At 44.9% G+C, this 20,844-nt stretch overlaps 1 protein-coding gene across 3 annotated transcripts; it reads left to right on the forward strand.

Annotated features, from left to right (window-relative positions):
• Positions 1–2,442: 2,442 nt before the first annotated feature.
• AP3M2 (adaptor related protein complex 3 subunit mu 2) lies at positions 2,443–19,099 on the forward strand. 3 transcript variants are annotated; one of them, XM_039524325.1, is made up of 9 exons: positions 2,443–2,636; positions 3,613–3,961; positions 9,098–9,269; positions 9,808–9,945; positions 10,571–10,656; positions 11,594–11,727; positions 12,626–12,833; positions 14,146–14,290; positions 14,782–16,541. In XM_039524325.1, the coding sequence occupies exons 2-9, from the start codon at positions 3,689–3,691 to the stop codon at positions 14,880–14,882; spliced, it is 1,257 nt and encodes a 418-aa protein (XP_039380259.1). In that variant the 5' UTR covers positions 2,443–2,636; positions 3,613–3,688; the 3' UTR covers positions 14,883–16,541. The 3 variants fall into 3 exon arrangements, with proteins under 3 accessions (XP_039380259.1, XP_039380258.1, XP_039380257.1); XM_039524324.1 differs by lacking the exon at positions 2,443–2,636 and adding an exon at positions 18,907–19,099 and having other exon boundaries at positions 14,782–14,898; XM_039524323.1 differs by lacking the exon at positions 2,443–2,636 and having other exon boundaries at positions 14,782–14,898; positions 15,953–16,541.
• The last annotated feature ends 1,745 nt before the right edge of the window (positions 19,100–20,844 follow it).

Raw genomic sequence — 20,844 nt, forward strand, 5'->3', positions numbered from 1 at the left:
AAAATCAATATTAACGGTCCAGTGAACTCCCCCGCCAGCTCTTCTAAAACTCTTGAATGCAAGTTATTTAGACCTGCTGATTTTAAAATGTCTAACTTGAGTAGCTTCTTTTTAATATCTTCCAGAGATATTAGTGGAATGGAAAGAAAGTTATCATCTCATAGGATGAGACTATGTCATCTGTTTTTCCCCAAATACAGAACAGAAATATTTATTGAACATGTCTGCCTTTTCTAATTATTATTTAAATTTCTACTATTTCCATCTTTAATGGACCAATACCATTGTCAGGATTCTTTTTGTTTTGATCCCCGCAGCTCCCTGCCTCTGTGGAGAGGCGGGGGACCCCAGCAGCTCCACGCCACCACCGGCAGAAGGGGGACTCCAGCAGCTCCCCACCGCCACTGGCGGCAGGGGGACCCTGCAGTTCTGAGCAGCAGTTGGAGGGGGACCCTGGAGCTTCGACCCCCATGGGTGGTGGGGGCCCCCAGAGCTCCCAGCCGCCCCACAGCTGCCCAGCCCTTCCCATTTTATCATGAATATATTTAGTAAAAGTCAGGGACAGGTCACAGGCTTCCGTGAATTTTTCTTTATTGCCCATGGCCTGTCCCTGACTTTTACTAAAAATATCCATGACAAAATCTTAGCCTTAATCATGACTGCAGAAAGCTTATATTAAGAAAAAACTATATTTGTGGTGAGATATTTCAGAATATGGATGGGAGGAAACACTGACACTGGAAATAATGGGGGTGCTTTTATTTTAGCTTTTGGTAGACATGAAGGAACAGAGATGTGCTGCTAAAATTGGAGCAACAGGACATCCTGTCTGAAAGCAACAGCATGTTTCTCTTCCCAGACCTGAGTGTTATTAGAAAGGATTTGAAGGAGGAACAACAGATGTTCTTGTAAGTGTTAATGGGACGGTATCTGCCATATTCCATGTGCAGGAGGAAACACATTTTGGGGAGCGCTCTCCAGATCCAAGCACTACAGGAGAAAACAAGGCCTACACAATGTGGAACTAGAAGAGATATAGAATGGGAGTGGTGGGAACAACCAGCTGGCCAGCCAGACACCCACGGAGAGAAATGGGGGTGAGAGGAAGGGAGTCAGTTAGTTTGTTTGTTCCACTATGAGTTTGTTACTGGGTTTCTTTCTCATTGTGCTGCTCTTATATCTGAGCTGTCCACCCCCACCGGAGAGACAGACTGATAACCAGAATAAGGTGAGGTTACTTCTGTTCAGCCTCTCCAGCTGTTGCATCTTTTCACTAACCAAGACTGTAAGCTTTTTGGGGCTGGGGCTGGGGCTGTTACTTACTATGTATGATTATTAGAGAGACAAGGTGGGTGAGGTAATATCTTTTATTGGACCAACTTCTGTTAATGAGAGATGCAAGCTTTTGAGCTACACAGTGCTCTTCTTCAGGTGATTATAGCACCCAGAACCATAGGGCTAGGATACATGACTGAGCCCTTTGGGTACTATAGTAAATTCCATTGTTACTGACGCTTGTGATAGTTTTTCTTAAAACCCCATCTGTTGGAGGGCTGTGACTATATGAGAATCTTGGTTTTCGTTTACCTCTAGAAAAAAATTGAAGTTTCCAGCCCTCCTGCTTGCAGAGAGAAATCTGAAACCATGAGCTGAGCACAGAAATGAGAAAGAGCACGGACAGGCTCAGAAATGAAGTGAAGAAAAAGCACCCATTTTAAAAAATGGTTTGAACGTGGGGGTTGACTTTTGACTGTTGTCCATACTGGGTGATGCTGAATGTAGGGTGATCAGATAATACGGGTGAAAAATCAGGACGGGGCTGTGGGGTAATAGGTGTCTATATAAGACAAAGCCCTGAATATTGTGATTGCCCCCATAAAATCAGGACATCTGGTCACCCTTGCTGAATGCCTGTTCATCTCTGGCTGTGTGAGCTGGCCTTGCATGGCACTCTGGTCCAGAGACCTGATCAGGTTGTGGTTCCAGGTGCTATACCTGCCCTTGGCTCAGTGCTCCCCTGGGAAGAGCTGGCCTATGCCCCCCACAGCAAGGAGGGAGGTACTCTGCTGGGAGGTGTTGCCTAGCAGTGGGGGCAGAGCTCTGCTTTCAGCAGGGAGGGCGCAGCCCAAGCAGAAAGGCAAGAAAGGGCGAGTGAGCTCAGCTGGTGCCCGCAATGTGCCCAGGACCGGTAGGGGGCGCGGTCAGGTTGGGACGGCGGCGGTCCGGGGAAAGGCGCTCTTTGTGCAGCAGGGGCCGGAGCACGCGGTCGCTGGCTCGCGCACGGGCCCTCTGTCCGTCGGGCGGACTCCCGTCACGCTGAGCCGGGGGTGGGGCGTTGCGGGGGCGGGAGTCCTAGAGTTTGCGCCAATCATAGCGCACTGCTGTGGGGATACGCCAATCAGAGGCCAGCGCACCAATGTCGTTCTTGTCGCAAGCCATTTGCCTTTTCGCAACCGGTCCGTCGTAAATTGGGGCGCAAGTCACCCAATCAGAATCCTCGGGGCGTCACCGAGCCAGGCGCGTCGGGCACGGACCAGTCCTCGCCGCGGCCATTCGCCGGGGCTGGGGGCGGCTGCTCTGCTGAGGGGGGCGAGGGGAGCGTCCGGAACGCGGTGCGAGCCGGGCAGGCCTGGGAGGTGAGTGGCGCCCTGCGGCCTCCTGGTCCCCTAGCGCCCTCCCCCCCCCTCGGAGGCTGGAGGGGGCTGGTTCCGTGACCCCCGTCAGAGCGGTAACGCCACAGCCCCGCCCGCCCTGCGGCCACAGCCCCCACTCCCCCGGCTGTCACAGGTGTAACGCCACAGCCCCGCCCTGCGGCCACAGCCCCCTCCCCGCTGTCACAGCAGTAACACCACAGCCCCCCCCCATTCGTGTGGCCCCCACGCAGGGCTGCCTGTAGCTTAGCTGCAGTGAGTGATGGTACCACATAGGGCAGGAGGGGGCTCCGGGAGGGTATTATGACTTTAGAAAAAAACCACCATGGCCCCAGACAGCCACTCTCTGTGACTTGGTATTGGCCAAACAGGAGGAGGCTACACAGGGAATGCACAGGCTTGTAGGGAATCTCTACATCCAGGACCACAAAGTGTTTTACAGTGTCAGGGGGTGGTGTCATTATCTCTGTCTTAAAGCTGGGGAAACGGAGGTATAGAGGGAAAGTAACTTTCTCAGTATCACCCAACAAGTCAGTGGAACAATTAGGCCAATTCTCTGGTATGAAGTTTTGTTGGTTAGGGGTGTGAAAAAAATACACACGACCAGCATAGCTGTGCTGGCAAAACTCCAATATTGATGCAGATATGCCAATAGAAGAGTGCTCCTGTCAGCATAGTTAACATCATTCAAGGAGGTGGTGGGATTATGCTGACAAACAAATTCCTGGTAGCATATGTGGCATATACATTAGGGGGTTCTGCCGATATAGTTATCCTGGCAAAACATTTGTAGTGTAGACAAGGCCTCGGTAGCAGAATCTAGGTCTCCTGACTCCTTTAGACACAAGACTATACTCCTTCCACACAGTCTGATTACAAAATTCAAGCGTGTGCATGTTACTTTCTGTAAAATTAAATAGCGTCAAAGATCAACTTTTGAATGGGCCATTTTGTTTTCTAGGATTGAACTACTGCAGAACAGGGACCTGTTGGGTAGGCAAAGTGTTTCCAGCACTTGTACTCCCTTGGGTTCAACCATGATTCACAGCCTCTTCCTGATTAACTCCTCAGGGGATATTTTTCTGGAGAAGCACTGGAAAAGTGTTGTCAGCCGCTCTGTTTGTGACTACTTTTTTGAAGCACAGGAGAGGGCTACAGAGGCAGAAAATGTACCTCCTGTGATCCCCACGCCTCATCACTACCTTCTGAATGTTTATCGTCATAAGATTTTTTTTGTGGCAGTGATTCAGACAGAAGTGCCACCCCTCTTTGTCATTGAATTCTTACATCGGGTTGTGGACACTTTCCAGGTGAGAAAAGCAGGACATTATGTTTCTTATTTATCTATCACTGGTGCATTCACCGTCTTATAATAATAGTAAAGATCGCCTTACAGCAATACTATGTTGCTCAGTAGGAACTGCCACAGTGAGCTTTTTCGCAGCAGTGTCCTTTCTCTGCATGGCATGCTTTGCTTGGCTGGTGTAGACCAACAAAAGTGGATTTATAAATTAGGTCTCTACCATATAGTTGTTTAATGTGCTCAACTACAATTCCTTGAATTCACATACACAATTTAACACAACAGATCATTTTTTTCAGCAAGAACTCAGACAAAGGTAAAGCTCTTTCAGTGCAATTGCACCCCACTTCATGGTCTTGCCAAGTCAAAAGTCTGTAAAAAGAGATGGGTTTCACACAATGGCTGAAAAATCAACAAGCTTGAGCTCTTTCAAATCCAAAGCCTGCCTATGAGAACATCCTGTCACCTGACATGTAAAACTGGGGACTGTTAGCTCAAATACACTAGCTGATACTAACTTTGGAGATTCAGAGCAGAGCATGGATGATGCTTCACTTAGTCAACACCCAGCCATTTAGTGCTTATACAGTAAATCAAAGTAAACAACTTGAATTGTACCTGCAAACAAATAGACGTTTGAGATCATATAAAACAAATTTCTATTAATTTAACAAAATAACCCTAACATGATAATTAACAACTTTGGGGTTTGCAGGGTCTTCTGCAGGGTGGGAAAGGGTATAAGATAGTGCTGAGAGTTAACTCAATAGCCTTTCACCTTTGCAGATCGGGGACTTAAATCCTACCTTGGATCATAAAGAAGCTGACTTTGTCAGTTTCTGAGTGTGGAGGACTGAAACACACAAAAGTTCTGAAAGATTGTGATTTTTATGGTTATATTTAATTTAAAAAAAAAAGCCAAAGTGAGGAAAAAAAGGAACTCTGTTAAGTTACCAGTAACTTACTTCCTCTTTTGTCTGTGTCCCATAATTGTCACTCTGCTCATGAGAAGACCAGGACTGGATCGGCAGCGAGGTGATTCCCAGTCAAGATGCAGCTGTGTTCATAACTAGAAAAACAGGACATCAGGATCAACTTATATTTGCAAGGGTTATGGCATTGTATGGGCTGTTACCTTACCGTATGTTTATCCCAAAGTGGAGCTGCTTCCTGTGGGATTTTTTTAATCTAATTTTGTTCTAACTGGACTTTTCTCCCTCAGAAAGAATTTGGGCGACTAACTGTATTTCTTTCAGATAATGGAGTGTTATCTTTGGATTTGGTTTCTCTGAGTTTCCTGCTGTGAATTTAAAGTACAAATCTTGTTTCACAGAAAGATGAGTCACATTAGGGTTGCCCCAGGGCGTTAATAATATTCAGAGTACAGTGGTAGTGGGATCCTCGGGCAATGTGGGGAAGGAAGGCAGACGACATGTTCTGCCTGCAAAGCTCTGAATGCTGTGGTCAGGATTTGAGGTGTCGCATGACCAGAGTTGCAGCAGAAGAGAGAAAATAGGAGCCTTTAGTAAAACTTCTTTATCATGTGTACTTTGCTTCTGAGCACTATAGTCAGACACATGAATTCAGACGTGGGAGGTGTGAGTAGGGAATGGGATCAGAAATTAGGTAGATTCAGGGATCAGACTGATAGGTGGAGCATGAAACTTGATGGTACTCTTCCAAGCCTTTCCCAGAGGAGATATTGATAAATTGGAGAGGGCTTGGAGAAGAGCCACGAGAAAGACAAGATAAGAAAAGATGCCTTATAATTAGGGTGACCAGATATCCCGTTCTTATAAGGACAGTCCCGTTTTTTGGGACTTTTGCTTATATAGGCGCCTATTACCCCTCCACCCCCTGTCCTGTTTTTTCACAGTTGATATCTGGTCACCCCACTTATAATAATGATAGACTCAGAGAGCTCAGTCTACTTAGGTTAACAAAGAAAAGGTTACAGATGACTTGATTACAGTTTTTAATTATTTTAATGGGGAACAAATATTTGGTAATGGGCTCTTCAGTGTGTCAGAGAAAGGTACAACATAATCCAATGGCTGGAAATTGAAGCTAGACAAATTCAGACTGGAAATAAGGTGTACATTTTTAACAGTGTAATTCACCATTGGAACAATTTACCGAGGGTCGTGGTGGATTCTCCCTCACTGACAATTTTTAAATCAAGATTAGATGTTTATCTAAAAGATCTGCTCTGGGAATTATTTTTGGGAAGTTCTGTGGCCTATGTTGCACAGGAGGTCAGACTACATGATTGTGGCTGTCCCTTCTGCCTGTAGAGTCTGAATCTGGAGCTATTCGCAGTAGATTGTGCAGGTTGTTCAGAATATGATTGCTCATGCTTGTTGGGCTTGTGCTGGGCTCCCCCTCAGACAGAGAATGCACCCATGGGTTCTTCTAGGTTCTTCATGTTTGGCTTCCCATTCATGAGGCTCATGTGCCCCAGGAGGCTGCTTGAGCTTGGCTCTCTTCTGGGAGCTCCGCTAGATTCTTTGGATTTGGCTCCTTCTTGGGTGTGGGGGCTGGAGAGAAGTGGCAGTGTTGTTCAGACTCACTCACAGCAGTGCCAAAATGAGCTGTCACTCTCAGTACATTATTCAGATGGTCATTCTATGATTCTCCCCCTCCCCTCCTTCCTTACAGGCTTTGATGAGCAGTGAAATAGTTAATATTTCAAGTATCAAAAAGTTATCATTGGCTGTCTGAGTTAGTCAGATGAATGAGGCAGTTCACACCTCTCAAGGGTACCTCTACACAGCCTGCAGCAGCACCTTCCAGCCCAGGTTGAGAGACTTGCACTGGACTTGTACTGTCTACAAAAAATAGCTGTGCTGACAGCACTTTGAAATTGAGGCTGGGCTCTGAAGACTACTACCCTCCCTAAGCTTCAGAGCCCAACCTCCAGCCTGAACTACAATGTCTACAACATCTATTTTTAGCACAGTAGTGCAAGCCCATGTCTGACAACCTGGGTTGGGAGGCTTGCTGCCACAGATTGTGTAAGTATATTCAGAGCTGTTGCACTAGTTACTCAAGTTGCATTCTCAAGACTGTCTCAACAACCATAGTATCTAGACACTGACTTTTTTTTTAAGTGAAAACTTAGAATCTGGAGAATGAGAAAAGAACAAGAAAGAGGTGCAGGTGCACTTCACTGCATACTAGCTGTCTAAGAGCCCTGGATATAGACACACATATCACCAGGGCAAATATATTGTTACAGTATTTTTACATTTTGTAGTACCTTTCATTACAAAGGATCCCAGAGTGCTTCACAAACTTCACAGATGCAAATACTTGGCATTTGCATCATCCTTTTGTGTTTAAAGCGTTGCCAATGTATAGATAAAATAAATATGCATGAGCATATATAATGGCTTAACCCCTACTGACATGCAACCATCTCTTGGATGGTACGTGGTAGCTGCTTAACATCACACAGGTACTAAGTGACAGTTGAGGATAGGAAAAGAAGAATAATCTCTTTAGTTGATATATGGGGGTGGGGTGGGGTAGAATTAGGTAGGCAGGATGTAGTTACATACATCAGAATTTTGGCAAAATAGCATAGTAACACTCTTGCTTTTATGAAAAAATGCATCGGCTTTCTAATAAGCATGCATGGTCAGGAGCTTGGTTTTACTGAAAGATGACTTCTTAAGCCACACACAGCCCCTACCATCAAGCTGTGGCATTGATTTATGCTCAATCAAAGGGAGCTGCTGAATCACCAACACTACTTCCTTCTTCGAGATTTCCCATCCCAGTTGCTAAACTGGTAAGATTTGATGGGCTCACAGCCTGACTTGTTGTGCTCTGACCAGAAATTGTAATACTGTTAAATACATGTGGGGGGTGGGAAGTGAGAAACAATGAAGGAAGCATAGCCAAGTTGTACCAACTGTCATTGAGAGTCCAAGTGACTGAAGCAGATGCTGGGCTGGGGATCTTCTATTATTCATGTTACAGGTTTCTCTTTTTACCCACTTCTCAAGATTGCATGCTGGGTTTCTGCCTTTCAGAAGGAGAGAATTTCTTCTCAGGCTCTTCAACAGATTGTGGAATACCAGACTTTTGCTCTCAGGACCTAGTGTTAGCAGACCATTCAAGTTACCTTGGGCTTTGTTGGCAGTATATAAGAATTGGAAAGGGCATCGGGGAGAAAAGACCGAGAGCAATGTGGGAGGGAGGCACTTTAGAAATGTCAGTTGGTGAATGCGTTTCCCTGTAAAACAAGACCAGATAGAAAGGAACAGCATCAAAATCAGCTTGCTGTAGTTTTCCAGCTCTCCCCCAGCCTACCCCCATACAAGAGATGGATGTTGCATAAATAACTTACAACTTTCTTTAAAAACTGAAGTGACTTACATCAGTATAATAATAAAGGTAAGGTAATAATTGGAGATATACCAATCTCCTAGAACTGGAAGGGACCTTGAAAGGTCATTGAGTCCAGCCCCCTGCCTTCACTAGCAGGACCAATTTTTGCCCCAAATCCCTAAGTGGCCCCCTCAAGGATTGAACTCTCAACCCTGGGTTTAGCAGGCCAATGCTCAAACCACTGAGCTATCCCCCCCCTATGTGTTTTGCAATGTGAGTAACAAAACTAAGTGGAATAGCTGTGTGTCAAGAGGGGATTGTTCCCCTCAAGCAGCGGGACTACAGAGTCCTGCAGGTGAAGATTAGGATGTGTGAGAGAAGCAGCATAGCTAAGGCCTGGTCTGCACTAAAAAGTTAGGTCAACCTAGCTATGTTGCTCAAGTGTGTGAAAAATCCACATCCCTGAGTGACGTAGTTAATTCGACTTGACTCCCGGTATAGACAGTACTAGGTCAATGAAATAATTCTTCCATCGACCTAGCTACCGCCTCTGGGGAAGGTGAATTACCTACAGTGATGAGAGAACCCCTCCTGTTGGTGTAGGTAGTGTCTACACTGAAGAGTAAAGTGGCACAACTGTAGTGGGTGCAGCTGTGCTGCTGTAGCATTTCAAGTGTAGACAAGCTCTAATACTTGGCTCTAATGATCAGACCCATTGATCTCTCACTTTTAGCAGCATTAAAATTCACAATTGTTCTTGTGAAAATGCTTAGTGGGGAAGGTGGGTAATTGTGTCTGTTTCACACAGGATTATTTTGGTGTCTGCTCGGAAGTTGTAATCAAGGACAATGTGGTGGTGGTTTATGAGGTGCTGGAGGAGATGCTGGACAATGGATTCCCATTGGCTACTGAGTCCAATATCCTGAAGGAGCTGATAAAACCCCCCACCATATTGCGAACTGTTGTCAACACCATTACAGGTACAGGGGAGTGCGGAGTGGGAAAGGGGTTGAGTCATTGTGATGATCCTTCTGCTGAAGTGATTCCAAATGCTGGGGAGGGAGGAGGAGAAGTTGATATTCTGACCATATCCTCCTAACCTCCAGTGTAGCTGTTGCTGTAAGGGAGCCCACGTTAGCATATTGGCATTGGGGTAGTCCAGTTTCTAGCATTAGACATAGGATCTCCTTTATCTAAAACGTCATCTGCCCACAATGGGTTGTCCTGCACTCTAGTCGGATCCATGAAATGACTTTATGGCCAGGGTTGGTTTCCTATGAGGACTGTTCCTCCTCCTCTCATATGAGGGGTTAGTGGGAGGGGTGGCAGGAGAGGTAATGCTTGGTGAATTCATACTATGAGTCATTGGAGAATGACTTTACTGGAGTGACTGTGCTGTTATTTAATGAGATTGAGGACTTCAGGAACAAATCAATATTCTATATGGGTGAGGTCAGGGGCTGCTTCTGGGGCTTTGCTAGCTGCTTGTGTTCATCCTGCTCTCCTTAACTCTTCCAGGAAGCACCAATGTAGGTGACCAGCTCCCTACAGGACAACTATCAGTGGTGCCATGGCGACGGACCGGTGTGAAATACACCAATAATGAGGCATATTTTGATGTAATTGAGGAGATAGATGCAATCATTGACAAATCAGGTATGAGCGTTCCTTCCAGGTAAGGCTGAGATATCCTGCTCTGAGAGTACCTAGAGGGAGAAGATGTGTATTTTTCTTAGAGGAGGGAGGAGTGTTGGAAGCTCTTGGAAACTGTTCTCATTCTGACCTCTTGGCAGCTTAGATGTGCTGTTTAGTCTTAAGTTTCTGTAAAGTGTCAGTGGATCCAAGCTGTAAGGTCTGAATAGGGTTTGTCTTGGGCACTGAGTAGTCTTGTCATCTTGCTCTGCTCCCTTATGAAACCTTTATTACCAACTCTACATCTGAAAATAGAAGGTGAGAGGAAACCTTTGTTCTTGAAATTACTTCCTTAATCTTAGTGCATCTTCCCATAGGTTCACTGGAGGTGAAGGCTGTCACTGTCAGCTGTAAAGTAGATGAGAGCCCATATTAGCAGTTCTCGTTACTCTGGTATTGTCTCTAGATGACATTAGGAATAGGTAGGCTAGTGTACTGAGCAAGCTAGAGGCTCCAGAATTTTATGTAGGGTTTGGTTTTTACTCTGGTTGTTGGTTCTGTGTTGCAGTCTTCCCCACTTGTCCAGTTGAATTTCAGTCAGGTCCACAGTTGCCTTCCATAACCTGTTTTGTTTTACTTCCTATTATAGGTTCCACAATTACAGCTGAAATCCAAGGGGTGATTGATGCTTGTGTTAAATTGACTGGAATGCCAGACCTCACCCTCTCTTTCATGGTAAAGTTCAAGAAAAGGGGTGATAGGTCCTCTTGATACTGTATAGAGGAAGTGCAGGATTCTTTAATCAAATAGCCTTCACTGGGCTCCTAGGTGCCTTTAGCTATGACAGATTCCAGGAATATCAAGTAGAGAAGGGAAGAAGGAATGCATACGATGAAAAATCTCTATAAACATCTACCATTTTGAGTGTGTGTGTGTGGGGGGCGGGGGTGTTGTTTGTTAGAAGTCGCCTACAGCAGTGTGTAGGCTCACTAAGCTCCAAGATGTAGTACTGCCTAAGGCAGCTTTCTCCCAGGACTCATCAGTAATGAGTTCACATCAGGGTAGTTATTTGACATGACTAAGTAGATAGGCTTCTTATACGCTAGGATAGAATTACCACCACCATAGATACACCTGTTACACAAATATTAAACAGCTTAACACTGCTACAGAACAGAAGGGGAGACACAGTTGCCAACTTTCACGCGGTAAATAAGCACCCTGATTTTCACAATAAGCCAAAAATCAAGCTAATCCCATTTCAAAACAAGCCAATCCCTAAGAACCCCAACACTCTGTGTGACTAGATCCTCCTGGTTTGCAGTCTGGGACTATGGTGGGCCCGCTGTGCACCCCTGACTCTCTCCCCCTGCTTGCCGGGAACCGATGGGGGGGAAAAAAAAAACAACAAAAAACAAGCAACAAGCTAACAACAAGCTACAAGCCAAAAACAAACCAACAAGCAACTCACAAGCCAATTAAGCCAAAAGCAAGTCAAATTTCTGCGTTTTTTCCCACGGGTTTGGCATGTCTGATGGGAGAATGTATTGTGTGCCATGTGGCAGATGCTTGAGATGGGACACAGGAAAGGAACAAGAGGAAAGAGCATAGAAAGATTCCTTTTCACAAATTTTGTTGGTTTCTTGGACTTCTTGACTCAGTCTTATTTCAGAACCCCCGGTTACTTGATGATGTCAGCTTCCATCCATGTGTCCGTTTCAAGCGCTGGGAATCAGAGCGGATCCTCTCTTTCATCCCACCAGATGGAAATTTCCGATTGCTCTCCTATCATGTCAGCGCTCAGAAGTAAGTGGGAAATTTAGAACTGAGGGTTTTCAAAATCTGGACTTTTGTCTTTTCCTGCCCATTGCTAAATAGAGTCTCTAGAGAAGGATCACTTGCTTCCTTTGCTGAGTGAGGAGCTGGGAAAACTAGTGCTCTTTTTTAATTTAAAGTCTTTACTCTTTGAGGCAATAATCTTGCAATTTCAGTTCTGCAAGCCAACTCTGTCCACGTTCCAGTGGCAGGTGTATAATCTACGGTTGGGACAAAGTAGGCAGTAGTGTCTGCCGTCTATTTTAATTCATTACACTAACAAGGCTCCTTAAAATAAAGTAAAATAATAGCATAATCCAATGATGTTGGTGTCTGTTTTAATGGAACTGGTAGTTTTTATTCCAGCAGTTTGGGTTTCACCATGAAAAGATGCACGTCTTGGCTCTAGACGCTGAAGCCATTTATTAGACTTGGTTGAGCAAAGTGCATCTTGAAATCTGCACTATATAGAAAAGAGCAGAAATGATGGTGTCAGGCTGCAAACACACTTACATAGTCCAAGGCAGTGCTGCTGCCTTTGCTTAGAGCAACTTGCCGACATGGTCCCATTTTGCACGAAAAACCAGCATCCTTCACCCCCCAAAGCATGTTCCAAACAATAATTAATCTTTGACACACCAGCAATGTGAGGAAGTGGGAGACTGAGGTACAGAAAGATTGTGACCTACCAAAGGATATGGTTAACAGAGCTGAGATGGCATCCTGACTTCCTGGTCTGGGCTTTAGCTATGATACAACACTCAATTTCCTCCTCCATGTGCAGAAGGAATGTCTTATAGTGTTGGCTATGCAGGGCGTGGGTGATGATTGTGGAATAGAAAGTGGTGAGGGGTAGGTTATAATAGCAGTGACTTGTCCTTTGTTTCAGCTTGGTGGCAATTCCTGTCTATGTTAAACACAACATCAGTTTCCGTGACAGCAGCTCATTGGGACGCTTTGAGATCACTGTGGGACCCAAACAGACTATGGGAAAGACTGTAGAGGGGGTGATGGTCACCAGCCAGATGCCAAAAGGGGTCTTGAACATGAGCCTCACCCCCTCACAGGGAATGCACACCTTTGATCCAGTTACAAAGGTGAGAGAAAAGGATGCAGTGGGACTTTTCTTGTAGCCTGATGTATATGGGTCACTCGCTTGGTAAGAACATAACATAAGACCAAAAGTCCATCTAGCCCAGTTTCCTGTCTTCCAACAGTGTCCAAACTTCATACACTGCTTTCTATGGGTTTTGGCCTAAGATCTGGAGCAGAGCTCCTTGTCTCAAGAAATGTCTCCACTTGTTTGGCCCTGAGCATCACTCCCAGCAGAGCCTTCCCTACCTGGAGAGAACCCCCTGCTCTGTACTGAGAGGAATTCTTATATAGTGGGCCAAAACCAGTCACTTCTGCCCATTGTGATGCAGACTGATCAGCTCAGGCCCCTGAGCAAAAGCCAACCCCCTCTGAATTGGGATGGCCAATACCATGGAAGTGGAGATGGGGATTATCTCCTGTAGTAAAACACCTGATTTTCGGTCACTCACTCCTGGGTGGTGATGGGAACAGAGTTACAAGGATTGTAATGCTCCACAAGAAGGATTTATTGCTACATGGTCGGACTATGGGTCTGTGTAAAGGAGTGTGCCTCTTGAACTATAATTACAAATTTCCTTGCCATAAGGTCTTATTAAAGGAGATATACTTATTTTTATTAGTTTGTTTATTTTGGGTCCATTTGCCCAGATTCCTTTACAGGGAACATTTGATGCCCCAACTGGGTGAAAGTGAGGTGGAGTCTCACTGGCAGTGCCAATCCTGGCCACTGGGGGGCACACTCCTTTAATCAGACCCACAGTTTCACCATGCAGCATTAAATCCTCTTCATGGCTTGAATGCAAAGAACCAAATACTGGGATGGGCTGAAAGCATCATTAGTCAAAACCATCAATGGGATGGTCCTTTACAGTAGTGCTTCTCAACCAGTGGTACGTGTACCCCGGGGGTGAGCAGAGGTCTTCTGGGGGTACATCAGTTCATCTACAGGCTACATAAAAAGCACTAGCAAAGTCAGTACAAACTAGAATTTCATAGAGACAATGACTTGTTCATATTGCTCTATATACCATACTCTGAAATGTAAATACAATATTTAGATTCCAATTCATTTATAATTATATGGTAAAAATGAGAGAGAGAGCAGTTTTTCAGTAATAGTATGCCGTAACACTTTTGTATTTTTATGTCTGATTTTGTAAGCAAGTTGTTTTTAAGTGAGATGAAACTTGGGGGTATGCAAAACAAATCAGACTCCCAAAATGGGTACAGTAGTCTGGAACGGTTGAGGCACTGCTTTACAGGGTGTCATCATTACATCCATCTGTCTCAATACCTTCTTTCTGTCCTTTGAAGTTGCTCTCATGGGATGTAGGGAAAATAAACCCCCAGAAGCTGCCGAATCTGAAGGGGACTATGAGCCTTCAAGCTGGCACATCCAAACCCGATGAGAATCCCACTATCAACCTTCAGTTTAAAATTCAGCAGCTGGCTATCTCTGGTAAGTGACTGTCAGCCTGGAGCCTGCACAGTCCTATTCTACTTCATGCACTGGGTGAGCATATGTCTGACATACAGAATGTGCTTCTGGATGCATGTGGGGCCATGTGAGTGTCATAACTGGGTTTTTCATCTGAGATAGTCTCTGTAGTTGGACTACACACTGATGTATGCTTAGGGGATTGTTCATACAGTCTCTCCTGACTGCTGTGTGGAACAGCCTGTCTGTGCCCCCCTTAATTCCTCTGCCCCCTCTAGAGCTCTGTAAAGCATTTTAGGGAAGTGTACAACGTGTGTGAACAATGTTGTTAACAAAGTTGAGGCAGGTGGTGACCAGCAGCCTATGTCCCTTTGCCTACCTTCTGTTTTCCAGTATTGCCTGCATGTTGTTTCTAGCTTTTGTGCTCTCTCAAGGCCTCTCCCCATCATCTGTGACAGTATTGCAGCTCTCCTCCAACCCCCAAAGTTTCACTGTCTTTTCAATTTTTTTAGGGCTGAAGGTGAATCGCCTGGACATGTATGGGGAGAAGTACAAACCGTTCAAGGGCATTAAATACATGACCAAGGCTGGCAAGTTCCAAGTCCGAACTTAGAGAGCCCAAGAGTGAGGCAAGAACCACAAGCACTTTCTTATTTCCTATGTACCCAGTTGTTGGATCCAGCCTCTGCCCGCTATCAACCCCTTGGGGCTGCTCCCTTGCCTTTTTCTAGTTCCTCCAGGGATGCCAGTACCCAGCGGATTGGGAATGGCATATACAGGGAAGAGCAGGACTGACCTGAAACCATCTCAGCTTTAGCTGAGTCTTAAGTTCTCAGGTGGGGTCAAAGGAAAATAGGAGAAATGTTCCAGTCCCTTGGGGCTGTGGGCTCAGATATGTCAACTCAGTTCTTACCATCTTCAACCTGCTTGGCAAAGGACACTCTGGAGGCCTACTCCCCTTGTGAGCCCCCTACCAGGCATTGCTAGGTTGGCTAGCATTTCTATGCAGATCGAACAAGGTTCAGTTAAAGAAGCTGGACTCAAAGTTTAATGGTTTAGAATTTGCTCCTTTCCCTAACTGGCGATTCCTGTTAGAACTGGAAGGAGAGAGAGGATTAGTCATGTGAGAAGGGGTCAGTTGGAGAGGCAAAGGGAGATGGAGGCATCTCCTTTCCAGAAGTGGGAAGGAGGGAGCAGGAGCCTGTTCAGAAGGTGCACAAGGAGAGTAGGGAGGAAGTTGGAAGAGTGAATCTGGTTATCTCTTGCTACACAGAGCTCTCTTGATCATTACATATCTTGAGCCTCTGAGAATAGACTGGAAATTCCCAACTAAACCTAGCCTTATGCCCTGCCAAGAGCTGACTGGAGCAGGGATTACCTTGTGATGTCTGAAGGATGGGGCTATCTGAACATGCTTATTGTCATGAGACCCTGCTTCTGTTCTCTAGTCAGTATTTTGGGGCGGGGGGGTTCTCTTGGTTCCCTTGTTGTGGGTGGGGGGACAGTTGTGTATATAATTATTTAAGCATCTGTATGAAGTGATGTCTGATGGCAATCCTAACTGCTGCTGAATGAAGAGGATAGGCTCTGTCCTGGCAAAGTGTGGGGTGAGAGCAATGCCTCTCTCCCTATCTGTAACAATGGCTATGGTGGTTCTGCTGCTCACTGACGTGTTTGTTTAAGGTCCTGTGTCCTGGTATCTGTATGATGTTCCTGGCAGTATTACCTGATTCCACTCCCTGCCTTGTTCTGCTGCTGTGCTGGTAGACTCTAGCCTCTGTTGTCATTCCTCTGGGGCCATCTGTCCTACGAGAGACTATGCCGCATTTGTTCCCATTCCAGCCTGTGCTGCATCTCGCTGCACAGAGTAAAGTATACATGGACGGTGTGTATATAGCTCCAGGTTGCCCATCATGTGCTCTTTGGCCACTGAAAGCCATATGTGCTCTTACGGAGCAACAGAACTTACCTGTGGACTACTGTGTATATGACTACATAACCCGGAAAGCTTCCTTGGCTGTGCAGTCAAGCACACATAACCTGTGTGTGTGTGTGAGACCAAGAGGAGTGACACCTGCTGTGGGATAACCTACATTCTGCTCTGATCTGTGTGTGATGGATGTTTGTAATGGGTGAGTGGTACCTCATTTTCGAATTACAGATTCCTGTGCAACTAATATGAATGCTACTGCAAGGTGGCCTAGGATCTGAGCATGCTGAGTGCAAATGTAACAGTTGTACCAGGGTATCAATAAAGGTCAATTTTACCTGTTGTCTGTGTTCAGTGTTTTGTCTGGGGTTCAAAAGGGATGCAGAAGGTGTGCATGGTTCAAGCTAGATCATGCTAACTGGGTCTTGGATGATGGGGACCCCAGTGAGATGATCACTGTATCAATCATCTGAATTTTTCCCAAGTCAGCTAGCTACCATGCTGAAATTAATTGGTTTATTGGAAATACCATTTCTGAAGGCACCGAAAGATGTACTTATGTGCCTCCCAAAACAGAAGACATGGTACCTCATTATAAAAGACAGGATGTGGCTGATAGCTTATTCTCTGTGAGGCTCTGAGACTCTAGATCTTATTCACCTTCCTTGGTCTAACGTATCTTGAATTTGGTGACCTCTCTACAAAAACCCTATCAGATCGGTCTTTTGCAGCCTGCCTGGACTGTCCAGGTATGCTGCAAAAGATACCTGTTCAATATGTTTTTTGGAGAGGGCTGAGCGTGCTTCCCAAAATGATGAAGGAATAGGAAGGAGTTCTGTAGGTTTCTTGTCTGGCTATGTTCCTGTTGAAATAATTACTTGAATGCAGTTGGGATTTCATTGTATTGTATGGTTAAATGGTTTTGTTAGGATGCCTAGAGCCTTGGATAGGCATTTTTTGTTGTTCATAATCTAAATAAATAAATACCTGCATGAGGAGATTACAAGCTAATATAGAATATAGGGCCAAACAAGGCACCAAGTAGAGGGGAGGGAAACAATGAGTTTACTCTGATGGCTAGGATGTGACTTCGTGGAGGAAAGGAAGGTGGGGTTTTAGGCGGCTTTGGGGTGTATTTTAATTAGAATAAATGTCTAGCTGGCAAACTTTTGGTAGGCATTGGGCTGGAAGTTCTTGAGGAGTTTGGATGAGATGTGGGTCTTGGCTTTGTAGACCTGTTAGTGAAGGGTGAGCTGTACATCAGAGGAAATAGCAGAGTGGTAAGAGAGCTGAAAGGAGAAGCAGAACAAATGACATTGAGGCTGGCATCAGTAATGAGGCAAGGGAATGATGCAATGAGAAATAAGGTCTGTTAAGTGCTAGAGGGCACAGTAATAGAAGATCTTGAAGGTGAGATAAATTAAGTTGAATACGATGTGGTCAGTGACAGGTCAGGGAAATGCTCTTGCCAATGGTAGGTTGTCTTTTAATAAACTAAAGATGGCACCATGGGCTTCAAGGAGACTGGAGAGGAAGTACCCAAGATAAGAGAAGGGCCAGAATGAGAGTGCTACATATAGAAGTTGAGTCTTGAAGCTGTTGTGGAGGAATAAGTGGTAGTATTTGGACACAATCTGGTTGAGGGAAAGGAAGGTGTCAAGGTTCCCCCTCTCTCCTCAGGCTAGAGGCCTGAGTGACAAACAGTGGAGGAGACAGTGATTTTGGGAAGGAAGATGGGGAGTTCACTCTCTTGTCCTTATTAAACTGACCACGAGCCATCCAAGAGATGTATGTAACAGATTGATATGCTGGATTGAATGGAAGGATCCCTTAATTCCAAGGTCAGAAGGGACCATTGTGATAATCTAGTGTGATCACCTGTGTAATAAGCGATAGAAGCTCCCAAAAATAATTCCTAAAGCAGATCTTTGGTTAAAAAAGTTGCCAGTGATGGAGAATCCACCATGACCCTTGGTGAATTGTTCTAATGGTTAATTACCATCCCTGTTAAAAATGTATGCCTTATTTCTAGTCTGAATTTGTCTACAATCCAGCCATGGGATTGTGTTATGCCTTTTTCTGCTAGATTGAAGAGCCCATTATCAAATGTTTGTTCCTCATGTAGGTACTTATAAACTGTGATCAAGTTGTCCCTTAACCTTCTCTTTGTTGAGCTAAATAGTTTCAGCTTCTCGATTCTGTCACGTAAGGCATATTTTCTTATCCTTTAATTATTTTCATGGGTCTTCTCTGAACCCTCTCCAATTTTATCAACATACTTCAACTATGGACACAAGAAATTGACAGCTGTAGTCACACCAAACACAGTGCCAAATACAGAAGTAAAATAGCCTCTCTACTCCTACTGGAGATTCCCCTGTGTATTTATCCAAGGATCATACTAAATCTTAACCACAGTCGCCCTGGGCGCTTACGTTCATTCAGCTGATTATCCACCACAACCTCCAAATCCTTTTCAAGTCATTTCCCAGGCTAGAGTCCCCCAACTTGTAAGTATGGCCTACATTCTTTGCTCCTAGATGTATACATTTACATTTAGCTGTATTATTATTATTGCTTGCTCCCAGTTTACCAAATAATCCAGATCACTCTGTCAGAATGACCTCTCCCCTTCATTATTTACCATGCCTCCAATTTCTGTGTCCTCTGCAAACTTTATCAGTGATGATTTTATGTTTTCTTCCAGGTCATTGATAAAAATGTTAAATAGCATAGGCCCAAGAGTCAATCCCTTTGGAATCCCACTGGAAGCACACCTGCTTGATGATGATTCCCCATTTACAATTACCTTTTGAGACTTATCAACCAGCTTTTAATCTATTTAATGTGTGCCATGTTAATTCTGTATCGTTCTGTTTTTAATAAAATGTCATGCAATACAAGTCAACACCTTACAGAAATAAAAATATTACATCAACAGAATTGCCTGTATCAACCAAATTTGTAATCTCATCAAAAAAGATACCAAGTTAGTTTGACAAGATCCATTTTCCATAAACCCATGTTGGTTGGCATTAATTATATATTGCCCTCTTTTAATTCTGTATTAATCGAGTCTCATATCAGCCACTCCATTATCTTTCCAGGCCAGGCGTGGATGTGAGTTGTCAACATAGAGATGGTTGCCAAAGCTGGCTGCCTTAGTGAAACTTACAGCGTTGCCTCTGCCCCTCGGCTATCTCAGGTAATCCTCCAGTGAGTAGCTTGTCAAACGTAGAGTTAGAGTTGGAAATGCGTATGATGCCAAACCCTTTATCTGAGGCTTCCACCTGCTTTCTGTGATTTGCATCTCTGTGGTGTTCCATTGTATTTCTTTCCTGTGCCAAGTAGGTGGTGTCCTAACTCAAATAATGAACTAATTTTTTACTGAATAGAACAGTGGTCCCCAATCTTTTTCGTCTGGCAGGTGCCAGACAACGAGCCACCGCAGACCGTGGCCGGTGGACGTGCATCTGCCGAAATGCTGCCTAGAAGCAGCAACATCAATAGGGGCGGCATCATTCAGAGGTGTTGCTGCTAAATGCTGCCGATTTTCGGCGGTGACGCCTCTGGATGACGCTGCTTGTCAGTGGCATTTCGGCGGCTGCTCGTCCGCCGGCCAGTACACGGGCGCACATACATGTCCTGGCGGGCGCCATGTTGGGGACCCCGGGAATAGAACATGGGACCAAAGTCACTGTTCTATACATGGGACCAAAGTCACTGTCCTATACATGCTCATGTCTTGCACTGGAATGGTGTAGTATGTTTTTGCATCTGGTGGAGGCTGATGGACTTGCACATGCTAAGAAAACTGAGGCTCAGCAGGTTTGGTGATGATTTTAGGGGAAGATGGAAATGGAGCTGTCTCCTCTTCTCTAAGAGTAATATTTATAAAAGGCAACTAGATAACTGTGGAGAAAGCATGAACTTGTTCATAAATATCCTGTGCATTGCAGAGGGGACTGTAGGGGTACTTATACTGTGGGAATGGGGCTAACTTACATTGAGGTTAGTTTGAGGGGTTTACTCTGGATGACTTTCCCTACAGGGGCCTGTTTACAAGCAGGTGGCTGGAAAGACACGGTTGCTTTCTACAGGGAATTCACTTCACCCAAGGCCAGAGTGGAAGGGATGGGCCTTTCTGAATATTCTAATCTCAGAATGCCATCTGTTCCATAGGCCTCTGTCTTTGGTGGAAGAGCATGGTGGTGGATCACCAGAGTTTTTTTCAAAGCTGTGGTATATCACTAACCAACAGAAATGTTTTCTAATGTACTCACCTTGACCAAATAAGGAAAGCTGGCCTTGTGGGTTAGGCAGTCCTGGGAGAGCTGAGATTAGTCCCCAGCTCTGCCACAGACTCTCTATCTGGCCTTGAGCAAATCACTTAATATCTCTGTCTCAGTTTATACTTCTGTAAAACAGGGATAATACTTACTTTGTCCTACCCTTGTCTCTCATCTATTTGGATCATAAACTGTCTCTATGTGAATGTACCGCACTTAGCTCAATGAGACCCTGATCTTGGTTGAGGCATCTATGCATTGCTATAATGCAAATAAATAATGGTTTAAGTTTTATAGACTGTCTTGGTATATGGTACCAGGGTTTAGCCTATGCTGTTTCCTGTCAAGAGATGTTC

This window comes from Mauremys reevesii, linkage group 2, assembly GCF_016161935.1.
Source record: "Mauremys reevesii isolate NIE-2019 linkage group 2, ASM1616193v1, whole genome shotgun sequence".
NCBI classification, from domain to species: domain Eukaryota; kingdom Metazoa; phylum Chordata; order Testudines; family Geoemydidae; genus Mauremys; species Mauremys reevesii.

Excerpts from the sequence above, each read along its gene's own strand:
- AP3M2 (XM_039524325.1), top strand. The coding sequence starts at position 3,689 with ATGATTCACAGCCTCTTCCTGATTAACTCCTCAGGGGATATTTTTCTG. Across the intron at positions 10,657-11,593 it reads ACCTCACCCTCTCTTTCATG|AACCCCCGGTTACTTGATGA; the intron begins GTAAAGTTCAAG and ends GTCTTATTTCAG. Across the intron at positions 12,834-14,145 it reads CCTTTGATCCAGTTACAAAG|TTGCTCTCATGGGATGTAGG; the intron begins GTGAGAGAAAAG and ends TGTCCTTTGAAG.